Source organism: Simochromis diagramma, unplaced genomic scaffold (assembly GCF_900408965.1).
Source record: "Simochromis diagramma unplaced genomic scaffold, fSimDia1.1 OVJJ01000545.1, whole genome shotgun sequence".
Classification (NCBI taxonomy): Eukaryota; Metazoa; Chordata; class Actinopteri; order Cichliformes; family Cichlidae; genus Simochromis; species Simochromis diagramma.
In genome coordinates, this window is record NW_024387371.1 from 6,289,707 (window position 1) to 6,309,907 (window position 20,201).

The 20,201-nt window shown below is 38.6% G+C and overlaps 3 protein-coding genes across 22 annotated transcripts in view; all 3 read right to left on the reverse strand.

Moving 5' to 3' along the window:
* Nucleotides 1-62: 62 nt before the first annotated feature.
* On the reverse strand, nucleotides 63-9,080 carry LOC120719297 (matrix remodeling-associated protein 8-like). The gene is made up of 10 exons (XM_040008412.1): nucleotides 8,701-9,080; nucleotides 5,535-5,561; nucleotides 5,121-5,429; nucleotides 4,905-5,006; nucleotides 4,342-4,803; nucleotides 1,838-1,993; nucleotides 1,660-1,690; nucleotides 1,507-1,586; nucleotides 1,364-1,417; nucleotides 63-1,264 (listed from the first exon to the last, which is right to left on the reverse strand). The coding sequence occupies exons 1-10, from the start codon at nucleotides 8,714-8,716 to the stop codon at nucleotides 1,239-1,241; spliced, it is 1,263 nt and encodes a 420-aa protein (XP_039864346.1). The 5' UTR covers nucleotides 8,717-9,080; the 3' UTR covers nucleotides 63-1,238.
* A 302-nt stretch (nucleotides 9,081-9,382) lies between these two features.
* On the reverse strand, nucleotides 9,383-13,504 carry aurkaip1 (aurora kinase A interacting protein 1). Of its 2 annotated transcripts, none has more exons than XM_040008414.1 (4): nucleotides 13,387-13,504; nucleotides 10,450-10,555; nucleotides 9,886-10,349; nucleotides 9,383-9,675 (listed from the first exon to the last, which is right to left on the reverse strand). In XM_040008414.1, the coding sequence occupies exons 2-4, from the start codon at nucleotides 10,499-10,501 to the stop codon at nucleotides 9,559-9,561; spliced, it is 633 nt and encodes a 210-aa protein (XP_039864348.1). In that variant the 5' UTR covers nucleotides 10,502-10,555; nucleotides 13,387-13,504; the 3' UTR covers nucleotides 9,383-9,558. The 2 variants fall into 2 exon arrangements, with proteins under 2 accessions (XP_039864348.1, XP_039864349.1); XM_040008415.1 differs by lacking the exon at nucleotides 13,387-13,504 and adding an exon at nucleotides 13,061-13,114.
* Nucleotides 13,505-15,308: 1,804 nt separating this feature from the next.
* rap1gapa (RAP1 GTPase activating protein a) overlaps nucleotides 15,309-20,201 on the reverse strand; it is a 55,020-nt gene continuing 50,127 nt past the window's right edge. For 16 of the 19 annotated variants that reach the window (XM_040008044.1, XM_040008055.1, XM_040008036.1 and 13 more), the window contains 8 exons: nucleotides 19,891-19,968; nucleotides 18,820-18,929; nucleotides 18,589-18,711; nucleotides 18,277-18,412; nucleotides 18,031-18,142; nucleotides 17,517-17,584; nucleotides 17,247-17,294; nucleotides 15,309-16,941 (listed from right to left, as the gene is read on the reverse strand). In XM_040008044.1, coding sequence (XP_039863978.1) covers nucleotides 17,286-17,294; nucleotides 17,517-17,584; nucleotides 18,031-18,142; nucleotides 18,277-18,412; nucleotides 18,589-18,711; nucleotides 18,820-18,929; nucleotides 19,891-19,968 — 636 coding nt within the window. In that variant the 3' untranslated portion in view covers nucleotides 15,309-16,941; nucleotides 17,247-17,285. The remainder of the gene's footprint in view (nucleotides 16,942-17,246; nucleotides 17,295-17,516; nucleotides 17,585-18,030; nucleotides 18,143-18,276; nucleotides 18,413-18,588; nucleotides 18,712-18,819; nucleotides 18,930-19,890; nucleotides 19,969-20,201) is intronic. The other 3 variants (XM_040008041.1, XM_040008050.1, XM_040008037.1) reach the window with 2 other exon arrangements.

Here is a 20,201-nt window from a genome sequence, read left to right on the forward strand (position 1 = left end):
ACTAATTGGCTCACGTGTGGTTTCTTGGGAAACTAAGGAAGCCACTTGAAGCAAATGTAGTGTTTGCTGTTGTGAGCAGAAGAAATCTTTATTAGAGGAGAGGAACATTAAAGTGTGCAGGTGAGCCAGAGAGAAATGCAAGAAATAGTTAAAAAAAAAAAGGCTAATCTACATTTTACAATTTAGCATTACTGATATAGTAGACACTCTTTTTCCTCACAGAAGTACAGCCACACAGTTGATAACAAATACGTTCCTGTATCACTAACCAGAAGATTAATTCACGAAAATTCAGTGTTTTACAAACCAGGGTACATTATTGTTGTTTGATGCAAACAAGAATGGTTCGAGAATTTTCCTGAGTTTGCACAGACTGAGCCTATAGTCCATTGTCATAAAAGTAACAACATTACTTTTCACCTGATAAATTTTCAGTGAACCAGGTAACTGTACAGTATGTCAGTTTGGGTAACTTATGGGGAGGAGAATTTTAATCTGCCTTTCTGTAAGCAAAATCCACAAAACAGGGTAGTCCCTTTGTCACCACTGTTGAGATCTGTTTTTGTGTAGCTAGAATAATGTCATACTCGTTTCCAAACAACATTTGAAAATGTCTACAACATACAGTAAATTGAATTATGAAACATTATGATTTATATGATTTACACTACAGCAGAATTTATGCAAAAAAAAGAAAAGGAAATATCCAGATTTCAACAATTAAAAAGAGCCGTAAGCTTGCAGCTCCATAAGCATGTGCAGTACATAATAAAACATACCTCAATAAAGAGCATGCATTTAGTTAAAAAACATATTTTAAAAACATTATATAAGAAAATGCTTTGTATTTAATATAAACAAAACACTGAATGCAAAGAGGAAGGATCAAATATAAGTTTAACCATATGGTTATAACAGCTGGTGAGAAGGAAAAAAATATCTATATATATACACACACATATATATATATATATATATGTGTGTGTGTGTGTGTGTGTGTGTGTGTGTGTGTGTGTGTGTGTGTGTATTATTTTTGAAATCGGGTAAAAAAAAGAAAAAAGAAAAAAAAGAAAGATGATGTCCTTTACTGAAAAAGCTTCGTGTGCTAGGGTTACAGCAGAGGGAGCATTCCTCCTGTCCTCTCCTGGGTTTCCTGTTTTTCTCCTTTTTCTCCATGGCCCTGTATTTCTTCCCGTGTTTGCCCTGGACCTGCCAGCAGCGTCTCAGAAATATCACATTCACTTCCACATCTTCCCATCAAATTCTGCATGAGGAGGTGAGAAAGGGAAATCGTAACACCAAAATCTGCTGAAAAGATGCTAATTGTTGTGTTTACTCCCTGAAATACACAGTTTCTGCTCACCCTTATTGCAGTCTTTAGCCATATCGCGCTCTTTCATTATGTTGTTTTTGTACTCTGTCGATTAAAGTAGACACACAGAAAATGAGCTGTGGATGGAAAGCGAAGTGTGCGTATTTAATGCGTTTGGGTGAAGTTTACTGCACCTGAATTCAAAGGCTCTTGGTTACAGCAATTCAGCTCTGTGCAGTCTAAAGCTACTTCACCTCCAGCGATTGCGGTTCCCCTGTGAAGAAGTTAATGTTAGATTTATTGTAAAGTTAAAGCAGCATAACATTAACCACATGATAATGCATTACCGTTGGGATCGACCCAGCTCATACTCCAGCCCTGTAAAAAACAGAAAAAAAATCTCAAGCGCACACAATAATAACAAAATGTAACTCTGATAAATATGCTTTTTATGATGCTAAGAAACACAATCAGGTTGCAATATACAAGTAAAAACCAAGCAGGAATGTTTTAATAAAAAAATACCTCTCTTTTTGCGCCGTCGAGTCAGCATAATAAGAGCAATGACGATAAACCCCAGCAGTAAGAATGTTGCCAGGAAGTAGCCCAAATGTTGCATGAAATAACTTCGATGCTCGGGGATAAAGACATTAACCACACGTGGAGGCTCGACCCCTTCGCCTGAGAAAAGAACAGGAATAAAATAAAACTCCTTCTTCAATAACCTAATTAACTCTCCAAGAATGACTGAATATTACACATGATAAATATTGAGTGAACTCAGTAAATCCTAAAACCAAACAATACAATGTATCCTGGGGATTTCATGCTCATATTTTAAATGAGATTTATTGTATTGCTGCATTGGATTAAACTAATGGCAATAAACAAGGATCAAAATGAAATGTAGTTCCACACAAGTAGAGGTTTTTATTCCTCCAGAGGCTCTTTTTCATTTGTTCCCCAAAGCAAAACACCAGAGCAGGGAGAGCAGAGAGTTAAATGTCAAGACGCTGTTTGGCAGTAATGACTTCCAGACCTGATGTCATGCAGCTGTTATTTTTTTCTCCCCAGAAAAACACAGGCTGACCAGAAAAGTGGAGAAGTGTGAGGGAAGGGAGACAAAGTCTGTAATGTGGTCTGTCTGCATGTCTGAATTACTTTTTCATTTTAAAAGTGCTCTTCTAACAAACACAGAAGCCTGGTTTGAGCATGTATGGAAAATAAATCTGTGACATCTTCAGCAGAGTTTAGCAGTGAGGTCTACCATCTGGCAGGCCGCTCTAAACATGGCAGGCAGCAAAGGGTTTCACAGTGACCTGAACTGTCCCAATGCACCACATTTATACATCTACATAGTTACACATAATTTCAAAAACATAACAAATAGAGAACTGTTTATATTTTCTTTAATCGTTATTTCAAACCACAATGTGTTATATCACGACTACTTCTGCAAAAAGTACGCTTATAGATGTGTTGCTAATATACACCAGTAATTGGTCATAAATTAAAAAGCAGTTATATCACAGAAAATACTAAAATTGTTTAATCTCTAGTCTTTCATTAGCAGCTCAAAAGAACAGTCTAAACTAACAAAGAACTAATGAGGAAAACATGCAATGGTGTATCTGTTGTTATGCATTAAAAACCAGCCAGTCAACAGAAAAAATATTTATTCTAACTTAATTACCAACATCCTCTGAGGGGGTCTACGTATACACTGATGGCAAATAAAGCTGTCATTGCATAATGTGCCTAATATGCATGAAAATGCAAAGACATACCCAAGGTCATTGTCTCTACAGCACAACTGCTGAGAGGAGAGCTCCAGCCATGCTGTAGCAGTGGTCTATTACCATTTTCTTAACAGATCAAGTGTGTATGCTTTAATGGCTTTTTTTTTTTTTCAAATGGTGGGATACACATCATTTGCAAGTCAATGAAATAAAAGGAATCATCTTCTTTTCAGAGGCTGATATCTCTCTTGAACTGGTGACAGCTCACAAAATGCTTCCCTCATGAGTACAAGGAATAACTTCTTTTTATTTTTGTTTCATGTCATCAATAACTACGACAACAAAGTGAAAAGCTGTGAAAAGTTCCCATGATGCTTGTAATGTAATGTGGGTGAATAGAAATAGTTGTTTTTTTTTGTCTAACAAGCTCAGCGAGGTGCAGATAAGAGCTAAGTGGGCAGGAAAAAATGCATCACACATGCATTTCTTTCTAGCATAAATTTTAAATTGGCTGTCATTTCTTTAAAGGGGAGGAGAATCTATAGTCTAACACGTACTTTCATACCCTCCCCTTACTTTGCTCTTTCATGTCGCAGCTGGCCCAGATGTTGAACAGATGGGCCAGACTTCCTGTAACTGCTGATAAATATGCCTCTACCAGAGAAACGAAGGAGAGACTGGAAAAAAAACAAAACAAAAGTGGAGAAGCAGTATAACAGGTCTAGATGCCTGGTTTAGACTTCTGGAAAAATGAGGAACAAAAAACCAAAAACACAGGATGTGACCATCCACTCCAAAAAGTACTGGATGCTGAAACCCATTCCTCTGCTCAGTCTAGCTAAAATATGTCCAGATAAACAAATAAAAAAAAAAGCTCTAAATGAAGCAGTTTGTGAGGAAAATGAGAGCACTTCCATCACAGTCGATTTAAAACTGTAGACAGCTTTTTAAGCAAAAGATGCAAATAGATATCTCTATTCTATCCAATCTGCAAAACCAAATAAACAAGTATATGAAAGAATTTCTTTCTTTCTTTCTTTCTCAACTAGCTCCTGCATTCCTTGACTCCTCCCTCTTCAGCTCAAACACAAAAACAGGGAGGACTGAGGAGAAAGTTGGCAGGAGGAAGAACTGATTTAACTGACCAACTATGCATATAAATATAACAAAAAAACCCAGGAGCGGTCTTATTTCTCTGTGCACAGTTCAGCCAAAAAAAACATAGAGGAAAAACCATTTACCATGACTATGTTGTGGGAAAACAAATTTCTAAGGATTTTTGTTACTTACTTGGATCTGGTTCATCATTCTGGAAAATTCTGGGTGCTGGAGTGGAATCAGGCATGAGTGGAGGTCCCACAGTTAGTCTGAAGATGCGCCTCTCATGGAGACCACAGTAGTGATGGTGCAGGTGGCAGGAGTAAAGGCCTTTATCAGCGGGCCTCAGGTCGGAGATGAACAGTGAGAAGTCTCCTAGTGTAAAAGCATCCTCTGCCACGCTCATCTTGCTCTGGGCAAAGAGAGGTCCGTAATCCCTACGCTCTCCGGAGGCGTACAGGTCCACCAGTCGGTCGGCCTTATCAGGACGCACTCCAGGAGGCTGGAAGTCCCAGTGGGCCACCTGCTGCTGGTCCTCCTGAAGACCCTCTCGCCACAGGGGGCGCCGGTTCACACAAGGCAATACCACTGAGCTGCCCAACAGGACCACAAACGCAGTCTTCTCTCCATTCCAGTACCGCTTCTCTTTACGGGCTGGAAACACATTCAGGTGTAATAAATTTTTAGGTGTAATTAAATACATCTGCATCACAATTCAAGAAACAAATATAGTATTTTAGATCAGATAGCCTCACCTGACTTAGTGACGTCAACCTGGATTTGAATAGACTGGTGAATCTGACAGTAGTGATGGTGTAAATTACAAGTATAAACTCCTTTGTCGGTTGCTGCCACATCTGAAAATAAATAAATAAAATAATTAAAATAAAATTAACTCAATTATAATAAAATTATAACTCAGCACGAACAACGTTCATAGTGCTACTGCAAAAAAGAATGAAAAGGCTCACTGTTGATAATAAGGGAGAAGTTGCCATCACTGAAAGCAGAGTCTGGGATGAAAACGCGGCCCTTGTTGAAGGCGTTGTAGACCCTCTGGTTGGCCCCAGGTGACATGTCCAAGACTCGTTCCACAGAATTTTCCGGGCTGCTGCGGACCAAGTCCCAGTGCACCACCCTCTGACGGTCCTTCAGTCTGTCCCGGATCCACACCATGCGGGGGCTGTGACAGGGCAGGATGGCCTTAGATCCCGCGGGAAGAGTGATGTTCTTCGCCTCCACCACTACACCAAGCCTGCTGCTGCTGCTCTGTCCCCAAGCTGACACAGAATATAAACACATGTAGTCACAAATCCAGTGCAGCAAAGATGTAAATATAAATAATCCAAAATAATATGCTGTGCCTAAAAAAAAAAGTCTCTTACCTCCCGGCAGGAAGAGCACAGCAAGAACTGAAAAAAACAAAATCCAGGATGATTAGAGTTTTATCCTACTGATGATTTTAATTCACACAGCCTGCTGATGCTGCGTTATATAGATTTGTCTCCACATATTTCCATTGATTAATTCTTGAGAAACACTTCAAGCGCTTCCACCCACAAATTGGTTGAAGTGCCTGGAGAGTTTAGTTTTGATCTCGTACTGACCCAACACTGAATACTTTCAGAGTCTGAGCAGATGTGGGTTCAGTGAGAGGACAATTTAAAAGAGATAGAGTGAAACTGAAGAAACAAGCACGCGGTGAAAAGGTAACGCTTTAAAACAGAAGTTCAGCAAAGGAAGACAAAAGTAGACAAACACACCAGATGTCAACAACACACTCTGGAAATACATTTCGCTGTTTGTGTTTGCTCACTCTAGGGATTTTCCGACAGCACATTTGCTATTTCTAATGCATTTTTCCCACAGTGCTATTTCCCGTCTGTTTACTGAAAGGCGGGCAGAGATGTATGCAGCCAAAGCATACAGAGCCCCCATTCATCTCGGCTGCTGCTGGCTTGTCGCAAGGCCGTGATCCTGAGGGGATGAAGAACCAGGCTGTTATTCGGCGCACTCCAGTCAAACTCCCAAGTGTCAAAAGTCTCGGAACCAGACCAAACACCTGTTTGTTTTCACCATACCGGTACTTGTTATTATAAACTATAGAGACAAGATTTATTTCAGTAATGCAGTGAATCTTCTTTCAAGCTTTGAAATGTTTCATGCAAGTACGGTGGCAAATCAATAAATCGTCACGAGCTCGTCAGCTTTTAAAATCACAGTGATAAAAAAGATAAAAGTAAGAGAACATTAGGTTCCATTTTAAGATGAGATGACTGACTTCCTCTGTGCAGGTCATTTCAGAGGCCGGAGGCACTAACTGTAGAAGCTCTGCCCCCTCTTGTCTTAAACTGGGCCTCAGGAAGAGTTACAAGACCTCAGCCTGGGGATTTTAAGGTATGCTTATACGAAGAGGTCAGAAATATCTCAAGAAATTACACCACGAAGCACTTTCAAAATGTGACGAATAACACTTTAAATATACTGGGAGCCGGTGTTAGTGAGATAACACTGGTATGAACTGGCTGTGGTCAAAAGCCTTGCATTTGAGTTCCACTGAGTCTGTAGCCATTAGCAGCATTTTTAAACTGTGTAAAGTATTTAGATTTACTGAATGTTATCCAGAGGAGCAAGTAACGAGTGGAAACTTGCAACAATTATTGCATTGTATTGTTTTTTTGTATGCATGGTTAAATGCAGGGTTTGACATACAACACAAGTCAGTAACTGGTTTAGCAGTTTTAGCTGTGTTGCCTATCTTCACCATTAGACTATGAGAATACCTCTGCTACTGTTCTTCGATGCAGTAAACTAAATAACACTTCAAGCTGGACAAAATGACTTCAGCACACACACTGGCATCAGAGAGGAGACCTCATCCTGGAAAACTTTCCTGGCTTTTCTACAGTAGGGCAAAAACTTTCCTGCAGATGGTAAAAACAAAGCGTCTCAGCCCCTTTAATTGTCTGTCATCAGACACACACAGGCTGTTGACTCATGAGGCTGTTTTAACAGTAAGACTTAACAAGGGGCTATTGAATTACTAGTGATAATAACAGACATTTGCCAAATAGAGTGCAAAATCACTGCTGTCATTTTACTCCCCAAACTCACACACGTTGAATCACTCATTAAAATCTCAACCTGAAGGTAAAATAGCAAAACGTTTTAAGTATGATTTAAACATAAAGAATGAGTTTACTCAGCATAAAGTCTGTGATTCACCGATGTTGTTCAAGTGTGAAGTTTGCTCACAGCCCCGTCACAGGTTGAAAATAAATCAGACAAATCTGTGCAGCTGCAGACTCAACTAAACATACAAAGATACATTCAGAGGCCTGGAGGGCTTATTGACCGTCCTGTGGAAACAGCGTGTTAGCACTGATTACGTTCACTAATTACATTCTAAACCACTGCAAACATGCTGGATTATTTGTGTATGGATTGCTTTCTGCAGATTTACATGAGTTTCATCTTCACGTGGAATAATTAGGTGACGTCTGTAATTTTGAGGTCATTTATCATGTTCAGATGATCTGATGGCGCCCAAATGTCATAGCTGCCAAAGCAACATCAGCAACATCTCAGTGTGTGGGCATCTTCTCTAACCTTATGGAGGACAAATTGAGCTCAAAATTTCAGGGGATTGCCTGCTAGGATTTTCCAGAGCATAAATATGCTACCTTATCGTGACCTTGTCATTTTCTGCCATGAATGAGTAGCTACATGTTTACAAACTTGTTTGAGTCAAAACAGCACTTCTAATCTTTTCCATGCCCTGTTGTTTTGTGGCCGTTCATTAAGTTGAATCCAACCATCATAAACTGTGTTTATGATGGTTGGATCCCCCTCCTGCTCCCTCTCCTCCACGCCGTCCGGACTCCAAAAGACCCACTCGTGGTGAAACACTCATTACTGACACATATAATGACTGGCTGCTGGATTGTGCTGACTCCTCCACTCAGACCGCAGTTAACTGGAAACACATTGGGTTGAAGCCATAAAAAATCCCAGAGTCACAAACTATGGCCTGTCTACTGTATCAACATGCCAGGGCCAGTCTGATTGCATTTGATCTATTTTATTGAATAGATCACTTTGAACAAAAAAAGTTAGAAAGTGTACAGGGCCGTAGTTTGAGATTAGATGTTCATACCTACAAGGGGCTTTAAATGTAAAAATAACATAAAAAAGGTTAAAATGATGAAGATCATTGGTTATCAATACAAAGCATGAAAACACATTACATTAATCTTGCATCGGTTAACTGAGTTTGGAAAAATGCGTGTACAGCAAAAACAAAACCCAAAAAGCAGTGAAAAATACAGATGCAAGATATTTACAGTTACATATAATAGCTTACAGAGACTCTGTGAGCGAAGAATAATGAAAAGGATCAGAAAAGTATTTAGCTGAGGCAAAGCAAACCTGGCAAAGGAGTCTGCTTTTGTTACCGACTGACCTGGATGCAATTATGGCACAAAGAAAAATTTAGCAAGCGTCTTTTTTTTTTCTTTTAAAAGTGAGACGACTTAAGAGGACTTCACTTACTCTGAAGGAGAGCCATGTCGAGGAGGAACTATTTATCAAAATTGTCAGATGTTAAAAGCCCGTCAGAGGAGGTGAGTGCAAGAACTGATAAAGGAGCGCCTGAAGTTCACCCAGCAGCAGCAGGACTTTGTGTTCATGCAGACTGAGTCTACACAAGTCCCACCCTCCGCTAGCCAATGAAATCCAACACTGCAATAGTGCTAAACACTTCACAAATATCCGCACTAAATTGCACAATTGCATTTTGTTATAGAACACTGGTATCTTAACTGCATTTCGGATAACTGCACCCAAAAACACAAATCTCCGTTAAACCAAACACTTTACAATAATCCCAAAATTTTAATGCGACTGACAGCTGCTAGAAAATCATCTTATAGTGAAACAGATGATTTGCAGCTTTTAAATTAAATATTAAGTGATAGCTGCAATGTATGTGGTTACGTTGGCATTTTATTTTGTTCTACGTGTCCCACATGAAGAGTTTTTTCATGTTGGAAACTTCCACACCACTTTCTTCCTTTGTGAGTTATTTGCAGCATAAACTTCAGTTAGCATTATTTGCACAATACTGCCATCTACAGTACAACAAGAAAAAGAACAATAGCTGAAGTAGCTGACACTGTGAAAGTCAGCCTGGAGGTGAAAAAAAACAAAAATAGAAATTCAGACACATCACACCTTGAGCTTCACAGAGGGATTTCTTTATTAGACTATCTACACCATTATTTAGCTCATCACTCAAATATGCTTTAATTAAAGTGAAAAGCACACACGGCAGGTTGATTGTTAGAACAGTGTGATGTGTGGAGAGTCATCCAGGGTAAACGTTGGGACGCAGACTTTAATCAGAATTTTTCAGTTCCTTCTGTTTCCATGCTGTTTAATGAAGATCTTAGGTGTGCTCCATCCCTCTGGAGCCTTCTTCAGTCCAGCTCGCATCCAAATCTTCTTCAGATCCTCCTCAAAGCGTTTCTGTATATGATAAAGACACAAAGCTGGCTGTTTTATATTCATCTAGCTTTGGAAAACTGTAACTAGTGCAAATCAGACACACAATGATGAATTGGAAGGAATAAAACAATGATTGCATTTTTTTATCATTACCGTTTCATTATCAAACTTCAAGACATCATAGTGGGGAAAAAAAGAAATGGTCTGATAGATGTGAAAGAAAAGTCCCACCTGCTTCTTCTTTCCTCGGCCCTCCAGCACCCTCTTTCTCAAGAACTTAGTCCGTTTTTGCAGCTTCTTGTATTTATGCCGGTTCATCTTCCGCCGCCGTATCTCTAGAACATTCTTACATCTGAGTGGTGTTACTGTACCCTCCCCGTCTTCCAAAATGGGGACGGAGATAGGCGGCAGCACCTTCTCCTCCAGCAGCTCTATATCCTCCTGTGGCTGAGTGGACTCCAGCAGCGTAGGGAGGGAGTAGCGTAGTGAGAGCCAGCTCTCCAGGGGACTTACTGACAGTTTACGTGGTATGAGAGCCTCGTCCAGCTCCGGCTCAAGCTGGACCCATTGCGGAGGAGACCTGTTGTCTGCCGCTGTTGAGTAGTTTCTCAGTTTTTGATGACGTGAAGAGCAGTAAGCAGAAGCAGCTGGTTGTAGACATCCATTCAAAGTTTCTCCATGAGCTTGAAGTGCACCTTGTCATTAAGGGGAAGAAAAAAAGTCAGATTTTAATGAAATAGAAAACATAGTATTGAATGTAGGCAGACAGATATTTGGCTATTTGTTCTTACTCACAAGTTGCTTTGTGTAATAGGCTGAGACGAGGGATGATCTTTGAGGCAAACATTGTCAGTGGTTATCCAAACAAGGTCATCAGGAATGAGCTCACTGGTCCCTGGTCCTGTGGCAATAAAAAAGGACAAAGTATGGTCTTACTCTGCTCTGTCACAGCAATCAAACTAGTAATGTAACAGTAACTTCAGACTAGGGCTGGACGATATGGCCTAAAATCCATATCACGGTATATGAAGCATGCGGGGTAACGATATATATCGCGATATATTCTTTTCTTCTGTATGACGTATTTTACACACTATAAGGCGCACTTAAAATCCTTTAATTTTATCAAAAATCAACAGTGTGCCTTATGTATGAATTCTGGTTGTGCTTACTGACCTCGAACCGATTTTATGTGGTGCACAGAAATCTATCAAAAAATGTTTTAGTGTGGCTTTGGTAAGCCCACCGCTTGATGGATTGCCGGAGCATTACGGCTGCCGTAGTCAGGAGCCTTGCGGAGTGATCCAAAACTGGGTCCAAAACTCCGACACCTTTCAGGTCCCAAAGTCAAACGAACACTGCGGCATCACTGAGAGTTAAAAACTGTCTAAATTCTTTCATCTTTAATAAAATGATCAGTGTTAGCCAGAAGTTAGCTCGCTAGCTTCCACCTAAACATGATATTGCATGTTCTAACTGAGAGATTTCTGAAAAAATTCAAACGTACAGCTCTGCTATCACTTCCAACATAAATGAAGACAGGAAACTACACAGCAGTGACGTTTGTAGGGTTACTGAAGTTGGGCTAGCTGGTATATAATGATGTGCTACGTGATCGCTAGCGACACAGCTGTGTTAGCATAACATAAACAGTGAAGCTCGAGGATGAAAGCTAACACTTTTCCACTCGATAAAAGTTCATGTGAAGGTTCCTGATGGTTAGAGACAAATGCAATCGCATGGCAGGATGCTGTAAATGGACCAATCTTCAGTCAGGAGAACAACTGAGATAATCCATCCACAATAGAAGGTTAGTCATTAATATACTGCAACAACATATGAATAGAGCAGCTGTGATAGAATACAGCATTAATGAATCAATGGTACAGAAGTGGAAGAAGCAAGAAGAATGAGTTGAGTAAAGTTTGATTTATCTGACTGCTTTGTTTCGCTTAATGTGCCTTATAATCCCGTGCACCTTATGGTCCGAGAAATATGTATTTGACTTTTTTATTTGGCACACTGCAGTTTAATGTTGCAAAGCGCCTCTTTTTAACTTCAGTGGATATTATACATGGTTATGCTCAGGATATGTCAGCCCATTTCTACTGGAAATGCCTTTTGGTTAAACTTTCAGCAAGGAATTTGCATTTGCACTGTTAAATGTTTATATAGCTTTAATGCACATAAAAACAGCTACTTGTTTAAGTAAAATGAATGAATCAGGGTTTTTTGCGCTAGTAAAGTTGTGGAGTTGTATTTTGTCTTGCAGAAATTATATCGTCAGTTATATCGTTATCGCAAATTTTCAAATATATATCGTGATATATATTTTTGACCATATCGCCCTGCCCTACTATTTAGTCTATAAAACAGGGTTCACTAAAGCACCAGTCACACATGCCTAGAGACTAGACTGTGACCCCCTGGTAACAGTGCAACTACTGGTCACTTATCCATGTGCCAGCCACCTAGTGAAAATTTGTAATTTCAGCCTTTTGGCGGTTTCTTGCCATCTGCAAAGATTGCGGGTTGCTGAATGAAGTCTACGTTCATCTGACCGAGATTTTAGGTTCCAGAGTTTTCAGCAAAACTCGCTGCTGATGAAGACTGAAAGAGGCACCTGAGAGCCCCACAAAAAAAACACAACATTTAACTTTATGTAAACTGTCTTGTCCAACCAAGCTGTCTAAAACTTATTTATGATAAACCAGAAAAAAATATCACATTTCATAGAAAATATTGTTCAAATTGCTGCAGATGAATATTATGTTATTCTAGATGCAGAGTAGCTGATTTATGCTCATTTAAGACATGTTTATGAAAGAATGCTGAGAGTAATGCCAACTATTTTCTGGCCCTTTTCTTGTTTACTAATTTTGTGACTTGTTCCAGAGATAAAAACAACAACAACAACAAACATTTGTTTTAGTTCTCCAACCATAGAAATATTAGGTAAAAGCACTTCAGAATCACTTTATCTATTAAGTTCATACATGGAACTAACAAAACAAATTTACTTTTCCTCTGGCATTACACTCACACATAAATACAGTAAAATAACTATTTGCCGTCACATGCATAAAATAACGCAGAAAAAAAAGATTAATAATACCTTTTTAATATATGTTACCGGATGTTAAAATTTGAATTGGATTTCACTGCAAAAATGTGAAACATTTTGACCCTTGAGCTGGGAACTGGCTGTTCTCAGGTTCTTAACCTGTAGGTCTCACTGGTTTCCACTGTAGCAAATTATGTTTCCAGTAATTAATGTTTTGGCTAGTAAAGCTGCGTGAAAACTGCCTTTAGCCATCTCTACTTTAAGAGTTACCCTAAGTGCTGGGACACTGTGAAAGGCTTATATAATGACTGTTATCAAAACCCAGAAATAGTGGATGCTAACCCCCCTCCAGGTTTAAATCAGCGGATAATCAGGCGTCCAACAGCGGGTGATTTAAAAATGAAAATAAAAAGTCCAAACGGTAAGATAGTAAGTAAATAAATAAATAAATAAATGAAATAACAGAGACCGAAGGAAATTAAAGAATTATGTAATTGCCAACTGGCTCATCATGGCTAAACAGGCGCGTTAACCAGCAGCTCCACTTTGGACGAGAAAGCCGCCAAAACGCTCAAATATTAAAAGCTAAAGATAGAATTTTTCTGCCTTTAACTACTTGGTGGCATGTTTATAACAACTTCATTTAATTAAAGAAAGAGTTGGGTTACCTAGTATTACTATGACCCGAGGTTCCGTCTTCAATGTGACTTCAACTAACTACTTCCGCTCCGTGCGACACACATTTAAGTCGCTTCCGCTTTCTCCGTGCTGAGAAAGGTTCCGCCGAGTAGATTTTTATTCCTTAAGGCTTTGTTTTGAAACAAAATGCCCATTCTTCTTCTTCTGCTTCTTCTTCTTCTTCTTCTTCTTATTATTATTATTATTATTATTATTATTATTATTATTATTATCATTATCAGTAGTAGTAGCAGTAGTATTACAAATCTATCCCTTAAAAGCCAGGACCATGAGAGCACAATAGTTCACTCGATGGATAAAGTAGAGGAGGAGCTGGAGGTCTTTTATGCTGATATTACCAGGGATTTTGTTGGTGTAATTTTTTCATACCATCCTTGACCAAACAAAGAGAATTTAACATCACTGGTACTTTTGTAATTTTCTTGGCGGGCATTTTCTTAATTTCTATTTCAAGGTCTTTATATTTGAAGAGTTTTTCTATAACATTCAGAGTGACTGTTTCTTTCAGTAGGGATAGAAATGTCTGTTGGTCTGGATTTCTTTATCACTTTGCATTGTCATACTCCACAGTGTTTCATCGCTTTTATAATTTTATTAGTAGTATTAGTGGTACGAGTAGTATTAATATTAATATGTATTTATTTATTTTTAAGATTAGTTCAAGAAGGGCTCAAATTCTTATACATATGGTGTAGTAGGCTGACAAATCCAGTGCATCGCTCAGGTGTCTTAATTTGTATCTCTTCATAGAGAGGCAAGTTACTACTATTGTTTATGCAAAAAATGTAAACCTTACTGTAACGGTCTTTTGCATTTGATGTTTGTTGCATTTGATGTTTGTTGCATTTGATATTTGTTAAGCTGTATGTCTGGATTTTGTTCCTTTGCGCCCTCTGGTGGTGAACTGTGTAGGGTACAGCTTTGCTGTTTGAGTCTCCACCCAGCCACTTTTCTTTTGCTAGCGCACATGGTGTCTGCATGCTGCAGCTCACAGTTAGCTCCACACATGAAGAAAATATAGTTTAAAGAGTGGAAATAATTGACAAAGAAGGTGGAAGATAAGGCAATAAGGCCATAAAGGACTATTTAGCACCTCCTGGATGTCAGCTCACGAGGTTTGTGTATTTTAAATGTTTTATTTTCTGTAATTAAGGATTTTTGATTGATTGACACTACGTACAAGAGCGCATTTTGATGTGATGTTTTGTTTTATTGTTTTATCCGTGAGCAGTTCTCACGGGTTGCCAAGACCAGAAAAAACCCTGTTCTATACTACATCGTGCGTACTTCAATCCTAGAGGGTGCTACACTTACTTATTAGCGTGTTTTTTTTTTTTTAATTAACTAATTAGTATTTTATGCTACTACTAATGTGATGAATCTTCAGGCAATTATCAGTATATAAAACTGAAACATTGAGCATGTTCAAAACTTGGATTTTCCTATTTCTCTTGCAAGTCTGTACATTTCTAAAACGCCTGTGGCCGGCACTTATGTGGCTTGCAATTGTTGGGAAAAATTCGAAAACTAGTTTCGGTTATGGCTCAGTTTTATTTCCCTTTAACTCATTAAATCTGAATATGTGTCTTTCCTCCATGTGGCACAGTTGCATAACCAGGGAATTCTCCACTTTTAGATCGCTCTAGTTTTGAAAGCTTGTGGGCAGCCACATCGAATCATTTATTCATGGGGGTTTCTCACTCAGCTTTCATTAAGTTTGTGGGAAATGGAACACCTACAGTATGAAGGCATTTCTCCATATGATTTCTACTATCAGGCATTGAGACAAATAGTATTTGTGTGAGAAGAAAAGGATGGAAAGATGCTACAGCTAAGTAGCTTTCACTAAATGTTGTAATGCAACACAAGGAAAGAAATATGCAATAGATGGTAAAGTTCTCAGGGTATTTATTTACAAAAACCAAAAATAACATCAAAGACAAAACATTCATTTCACTGTAAATCCTGCTGCCCATAACTTGTTTGCTTCACTAGCTATGCTTACACCATCAGTGTGCAACATAAGGCAACTGAAATGATCAGCTGGATGTACTGTGAGATTTCCCTTTAACAGAACAGTCTCTGAAATTATCTTAATTTATAAAATCCTCTCAAAATATTTCAAATTTGAGGTTATGGAAAAACAAAATAAAAAATGCAAAAAAATTAACTTGGCAGTAATTGGTCAATCCTATTTTGAATTATCTGCCTATACATTACACATACAGTCCTCAAACTTAACATCTATTTACAAAATCAGTAGTGGTATTTAGCGTTTTTGTCTTGCTTTAAAAGCAAATAAAGGTTCACTGTTTCATTATATATCTGCATTGCAAATTTACTGCACTCAATGAAATCCCAACCCCTGAAATAGACAGAGCTTTACAGATGACAACAATATAGTTCACACCAAAACAACACAGACAGTACAAGCATATGACTGGCTGTTTGTAGTCTTTGTAGTCACCATAGAGGTACAGCATAAATACTACTTTAAAAGGAACCAAATCAATAAATAAAAAAGTACATTAGAGAGAGAGAAAAAACAGCATAATGTTGAGAGCTATCTCCATATCAACATTTAAGACAGACAAATCAGTTAAATCACTCATTGATTGGTACAGTATGTTTATACATTAGCAGATTTTAAAGATTTATGCCACAAATTTTTAAACTAGTGTGCTTAAAATTATTCTAAATGTATTAGTTTCACATTTAATCTAATACTGCTCTCCCGTTATTGGCTGCAGAACACGTGAGTGAAAAAAAGTGAGGTAAAAAAACTGAAGGCCAGGGAAATTGTTTAAATTATAAGGCCATTTCAAGGTATTTACAATACAATGCTATCTTTACCACAAACTATGATGTTAAGTTTGGTAGGTAACAGTGGGCACTGGAGCAAAGAACACAGTTATTTGCTGCAGTTACACTTGTATTTTACCCGGAAAATAATCACATTAACAGCAATGTTAGAACTTTTTATCACATTGGATATTTTGTGACAAAATACTCAAATCTGATGCCAAATATTTTGTATAACACGTACACTGGAAATCTTGATTAAGCCAATATCGTGGTTGATTTGGTAAAACCATCCAGGCAGTTCACTTGTTGCATCAACAGTCCTTCACTCAGTCTCAACAGAGAGCACAATGGCACTGTCTTTACCGTGTATAACCAGCACACCTCGGCTTTAACGAGACAACTCAGACAAGGTAATATCTCATACAAATAAAACAATTATATTTGTGCATTTTGGAACAAAGGTCAGGTTTTTAAAAAAGAGGCAAAGAACAGAGTGGAAGGAAAGAACACTGTGCAAAAGCTGAGCCCCTCTGTGCATCATCCACTCCAGTGTCCTCCAGGTTTCTCTAGATATGCTGAACTCTGGCCTCACCGAGCAGCGGACTGGCCAGGCTTTTTCTCTTTTTTTCATCTTCTTTCTCATTTTCCTTCTCGTCACTGGTCATGGCGATTGCCTGCACTTGTCTCATCTCCCAGAAGGATTGTGACTTATGGGAATGCTTTTGGAAGAGAAGAAAATTCTGGTCAAAACTTTAATACAAGTATAAGAATGTGTAGTATTCATATAATTAGTGATATTTAAAAATAAATCCAGTTTTGCCAAAACACAGATTTGCTTTCTTTTTGTTTATTCCTCAGTACTGTTGACGAGAATTATGTATAAAACTAAGACAGAAGACTGTTGTATAACAAATGCTCACAAGCAGCATTTTGGTTTAGTGCATGTGGATACTGTGTTTCGGAACCATCTGTGCATAGTAAACCTGTGGATTAAAGCCATAAGTGTGCAGAGTGGAATTCCAACCTGAAGATGGAGATCCAGGACACTACCAGGTGAGTTGAGCTAACAGTTCTGCACATGGAGCAGTCAAAATAAAAAGAACGGTATCAGTAACAAGTCACAGAAATTAGTGCAGCACTGCAGAACAGTAAAGCAGAGACTGTATTGGTCTATAGGAACTGGTCAGTCTTACAGAAGAGCATACATTTGTTGTGACTGCAAATTAAAAGAAAAAAGTGCAATGAACACAAATGAAAGCACGAGATCTTAGTATAGAGCTGGCTGATTACTCACTGATGAGGACTGCTGATTGTGTGATCGTTCCAGTTTCATCCCCTTTGCTCGATCAGGTTTACCAGGCCCTGAAGGATAGGTTAGCAATGTGTGAAAAGACTCATACCTGATATAGACAGTTATATAAATATTAAATGATACAATATGAATCATTTATGTTTTGGAAAAAAAAGAAAGCTTTTACTTGTTTTGCAGAAGAAATAGAAAGTCAACTTTATTACACGTTAAAGAGGTTAGATGAAAGACTATACTTGCTAATTAATATTCTGAAAAGATAGTTGCATATCAATTTCTCATTATATATTACACTTGTAAAAAATATTATTTTTTATTATATGTTAACATCCTCATTACAATCACAAAGCTACACGATTATTTATTAGCTTCTTATTACAATAAGTCATGAATTGAATGCATTAATTATGCATTGCTTAACCATGGGCTTTCTTCACTTTAACCCTTCCCTTTAAACTTTTAATACGCTGGACCTTGTTCACCAAGCTGTCTCTCTCACCTGGGGAGCTCCCACGACTGGTGGTAGTAGTGTTACTGTTGTTGTCCTCCAGCCAAGTGTTGTAGGGGAAGGAGTCTCGCTTATGTGGTGTTCCAGCAGATGACAGACTCTCCTGGAGAATATGGCAAGGTGACCAAGAAAACCAGATTATGTAGATTATAGTGAAAAAACAAAAATGTGATAGCTTAAATACAATTTATAATTTGTGTTTCTACGTGTAGTACATATACAGGATACACTGCTTACCATGCCTGTGTCGTATTCCTCTGTTGCCTCTGTCTCATTCTCCTCCACCACACTAGCAAAGCTGCTGGCGTTGGAGGACGAGCGGGAAAGGTCGTGAGCCTCAGGGATGGATGCGGCCCTGCCAACAAGATAAGAACTACACCCTGGGTTAACAACTCCAACCTGATTTTGTCTTATGTATAGTGATACTACATGTTAACCTAAGGGAGGATTACCCAGCAGTTACACAAATACAGGAATGGCAAAACATGCTATTTAAAATTTTCAGTGAGTGTCCAGGGGATATGGTAGGAGCCTGTTTATTATATATACCTGTTCTTGGTAGTTGTGAGCACCTCAGGAGAGCTCTGATTGGATGAATTGTCAGATTTGGGATCTTGAGAGGCGTGGCCACTGTCAGGTGTCTTCTGAGTGTTTGGGGAGTTATCTCTACTGCTACAAGTAAAAAAAAAATAGTGTGAAAAATAGAAAAAAAAGTTATTTTATGTAGACGATGGTCTACAAGTATATGCTATGTAAATGATCACAGGAATCTTCTCCCACCTCTTCTCCTGGACTTCTTGAATGTTTTCAATGCCGATGGCACTGCTTCGCCGGGAGCTGAAAGGGCCAGACTTTTTCCTGGTTGGGCTTTTCCCTGGGATTATCAGAGACTGACAGGGAAAGAGGAAAACCGTTCAGGGACAATGCCAAAATATTTCCAATACCTTGTATAATAAACTAGGTTCATTTCAAGAGCTTATCACTTTAGGTATTTATGACTGAGGAGAGCTAATGGTTACTTTGACCACTGAACCATTCATTTGTCGTGTACTGTATCATAGAGAACACTTTGGCAAAATTACAAAAACATATCATCCTGAATTACCAGGCTGAAGAGTAACACTGCTCCCTCCGAGCTGTCAGTATGATGAAAAAAATGTTAAAATATGCTTTTAGCAGCTTAATGACAAGCCCTGGTGGCAGTCTTTCAGCCAGAACAGAGCACACTAAGGCGGGAGATGAAAGATGGGTTTAAAAGCTCCAGAGCCTAACACTAAATATGCTTTCTCAGCATCTGCTTTGTTCGTTCAATCTCCCTTTTAATGCTCTCGAAATGAGAACTTTTAAAAAAAGAGGCTTTTATTTAATGTGGCTTAAAAGAGCAGTGGGGGTGCAGGGGGCGTTTTTCACAATTTCTCTGTAAGGGGCTTATTAAATTATAAATATTCATTATTTTTTAACAAATACAGAATTAAGCACACTGGAATGAAACTATAGAGTAAAACTGTAGCAGGTGTGCACATACTGCAGTAAAGCAGAGAAGAGAATAAGAGTAGAAGCAAATACTCTTAACAGTTCATACATATATTAGTCTAGAAAATATAAAAGATTGGACTTGCTAAAGCAACTAATTCACTGGAAAATGGGCAGGACTATGTTCACAGAGTAAAATGATGATGCCTTTTAAATAATATATCCTGTCTGTAGCACACAGCTTCTGATATACACATTAGGGAGCTGAAATGTGCAGAGAAACATGTTTGGCTATGATGCAAAGGAGCCATGCAAACAAGAAAAGGAAACAAAGACGGAAAGCAAGTAGTTGGAGAGTAGTTAGAATTAGACATGAACCTCTTCTACTGTTCCTATCCCTATGGCACTGCCTCGGCGTCCATATTTACTCGGACTTTTGCCTGGGACAAGCAATGACTGATAAAAACAGTGAGAAAGAAAGAGACAGAATAAGAGAGAAGAGACAGAAGAGAGAGTGGTGATGACATATGAAAAAACAAGGAGAGGTGGGAAAAAGGGGGGGAGGAGGGGAGAGAAAACATGAGATATATACAAATACATATGAGATATCATGCAGTAAGTCATGTTGTCCAAACAAACTACGAAAGGCGTGTTAGCTGGAGAATACAGGGGGAGATATTTTGGTTCCA

Bases quoted from the DNA above. Each gene is read 5' to 3' on its own strand.
- LOC120719297 (XM_040008412.1), bottom strand. The intron at 5,007-5,120 runs GTGAGCCTTTTC...ATTTATTTTCAG, and splicing joins CTTCTCCCTTATTATCAACA to ATGTGGCAGCAACCGACAAA. The intron at 1,265-1,363 runs GTGAGCAGAAAC...CTCCTCATGCAG, and splicing joins GGCTAAAGACTGCAATAAGG to AATTTGATGGGAAGATGTGG.
- aurkaip1 (XM_040008414.1), bottom strand. From the start codon at position 10,501: ATGTTTGCCTCAAAGATCATCCCTCGTCTCAGCCTATTACACAAAGCA. The intron at 10,350-10,449 runs GTGAGTAAGAAC...CTTAATGACAAG, and splicing joins CCTATTACACAAAGCAACTT to GTGCACTTCAAGCTCATGGA. The intron at 9,676-9,885 runs GTGGGACTTTTC...TATCATATACAG, and splicing joins GCCGAGGAAAGAAGAAGCAG to AAACGCTTTGAGGAGGATCT.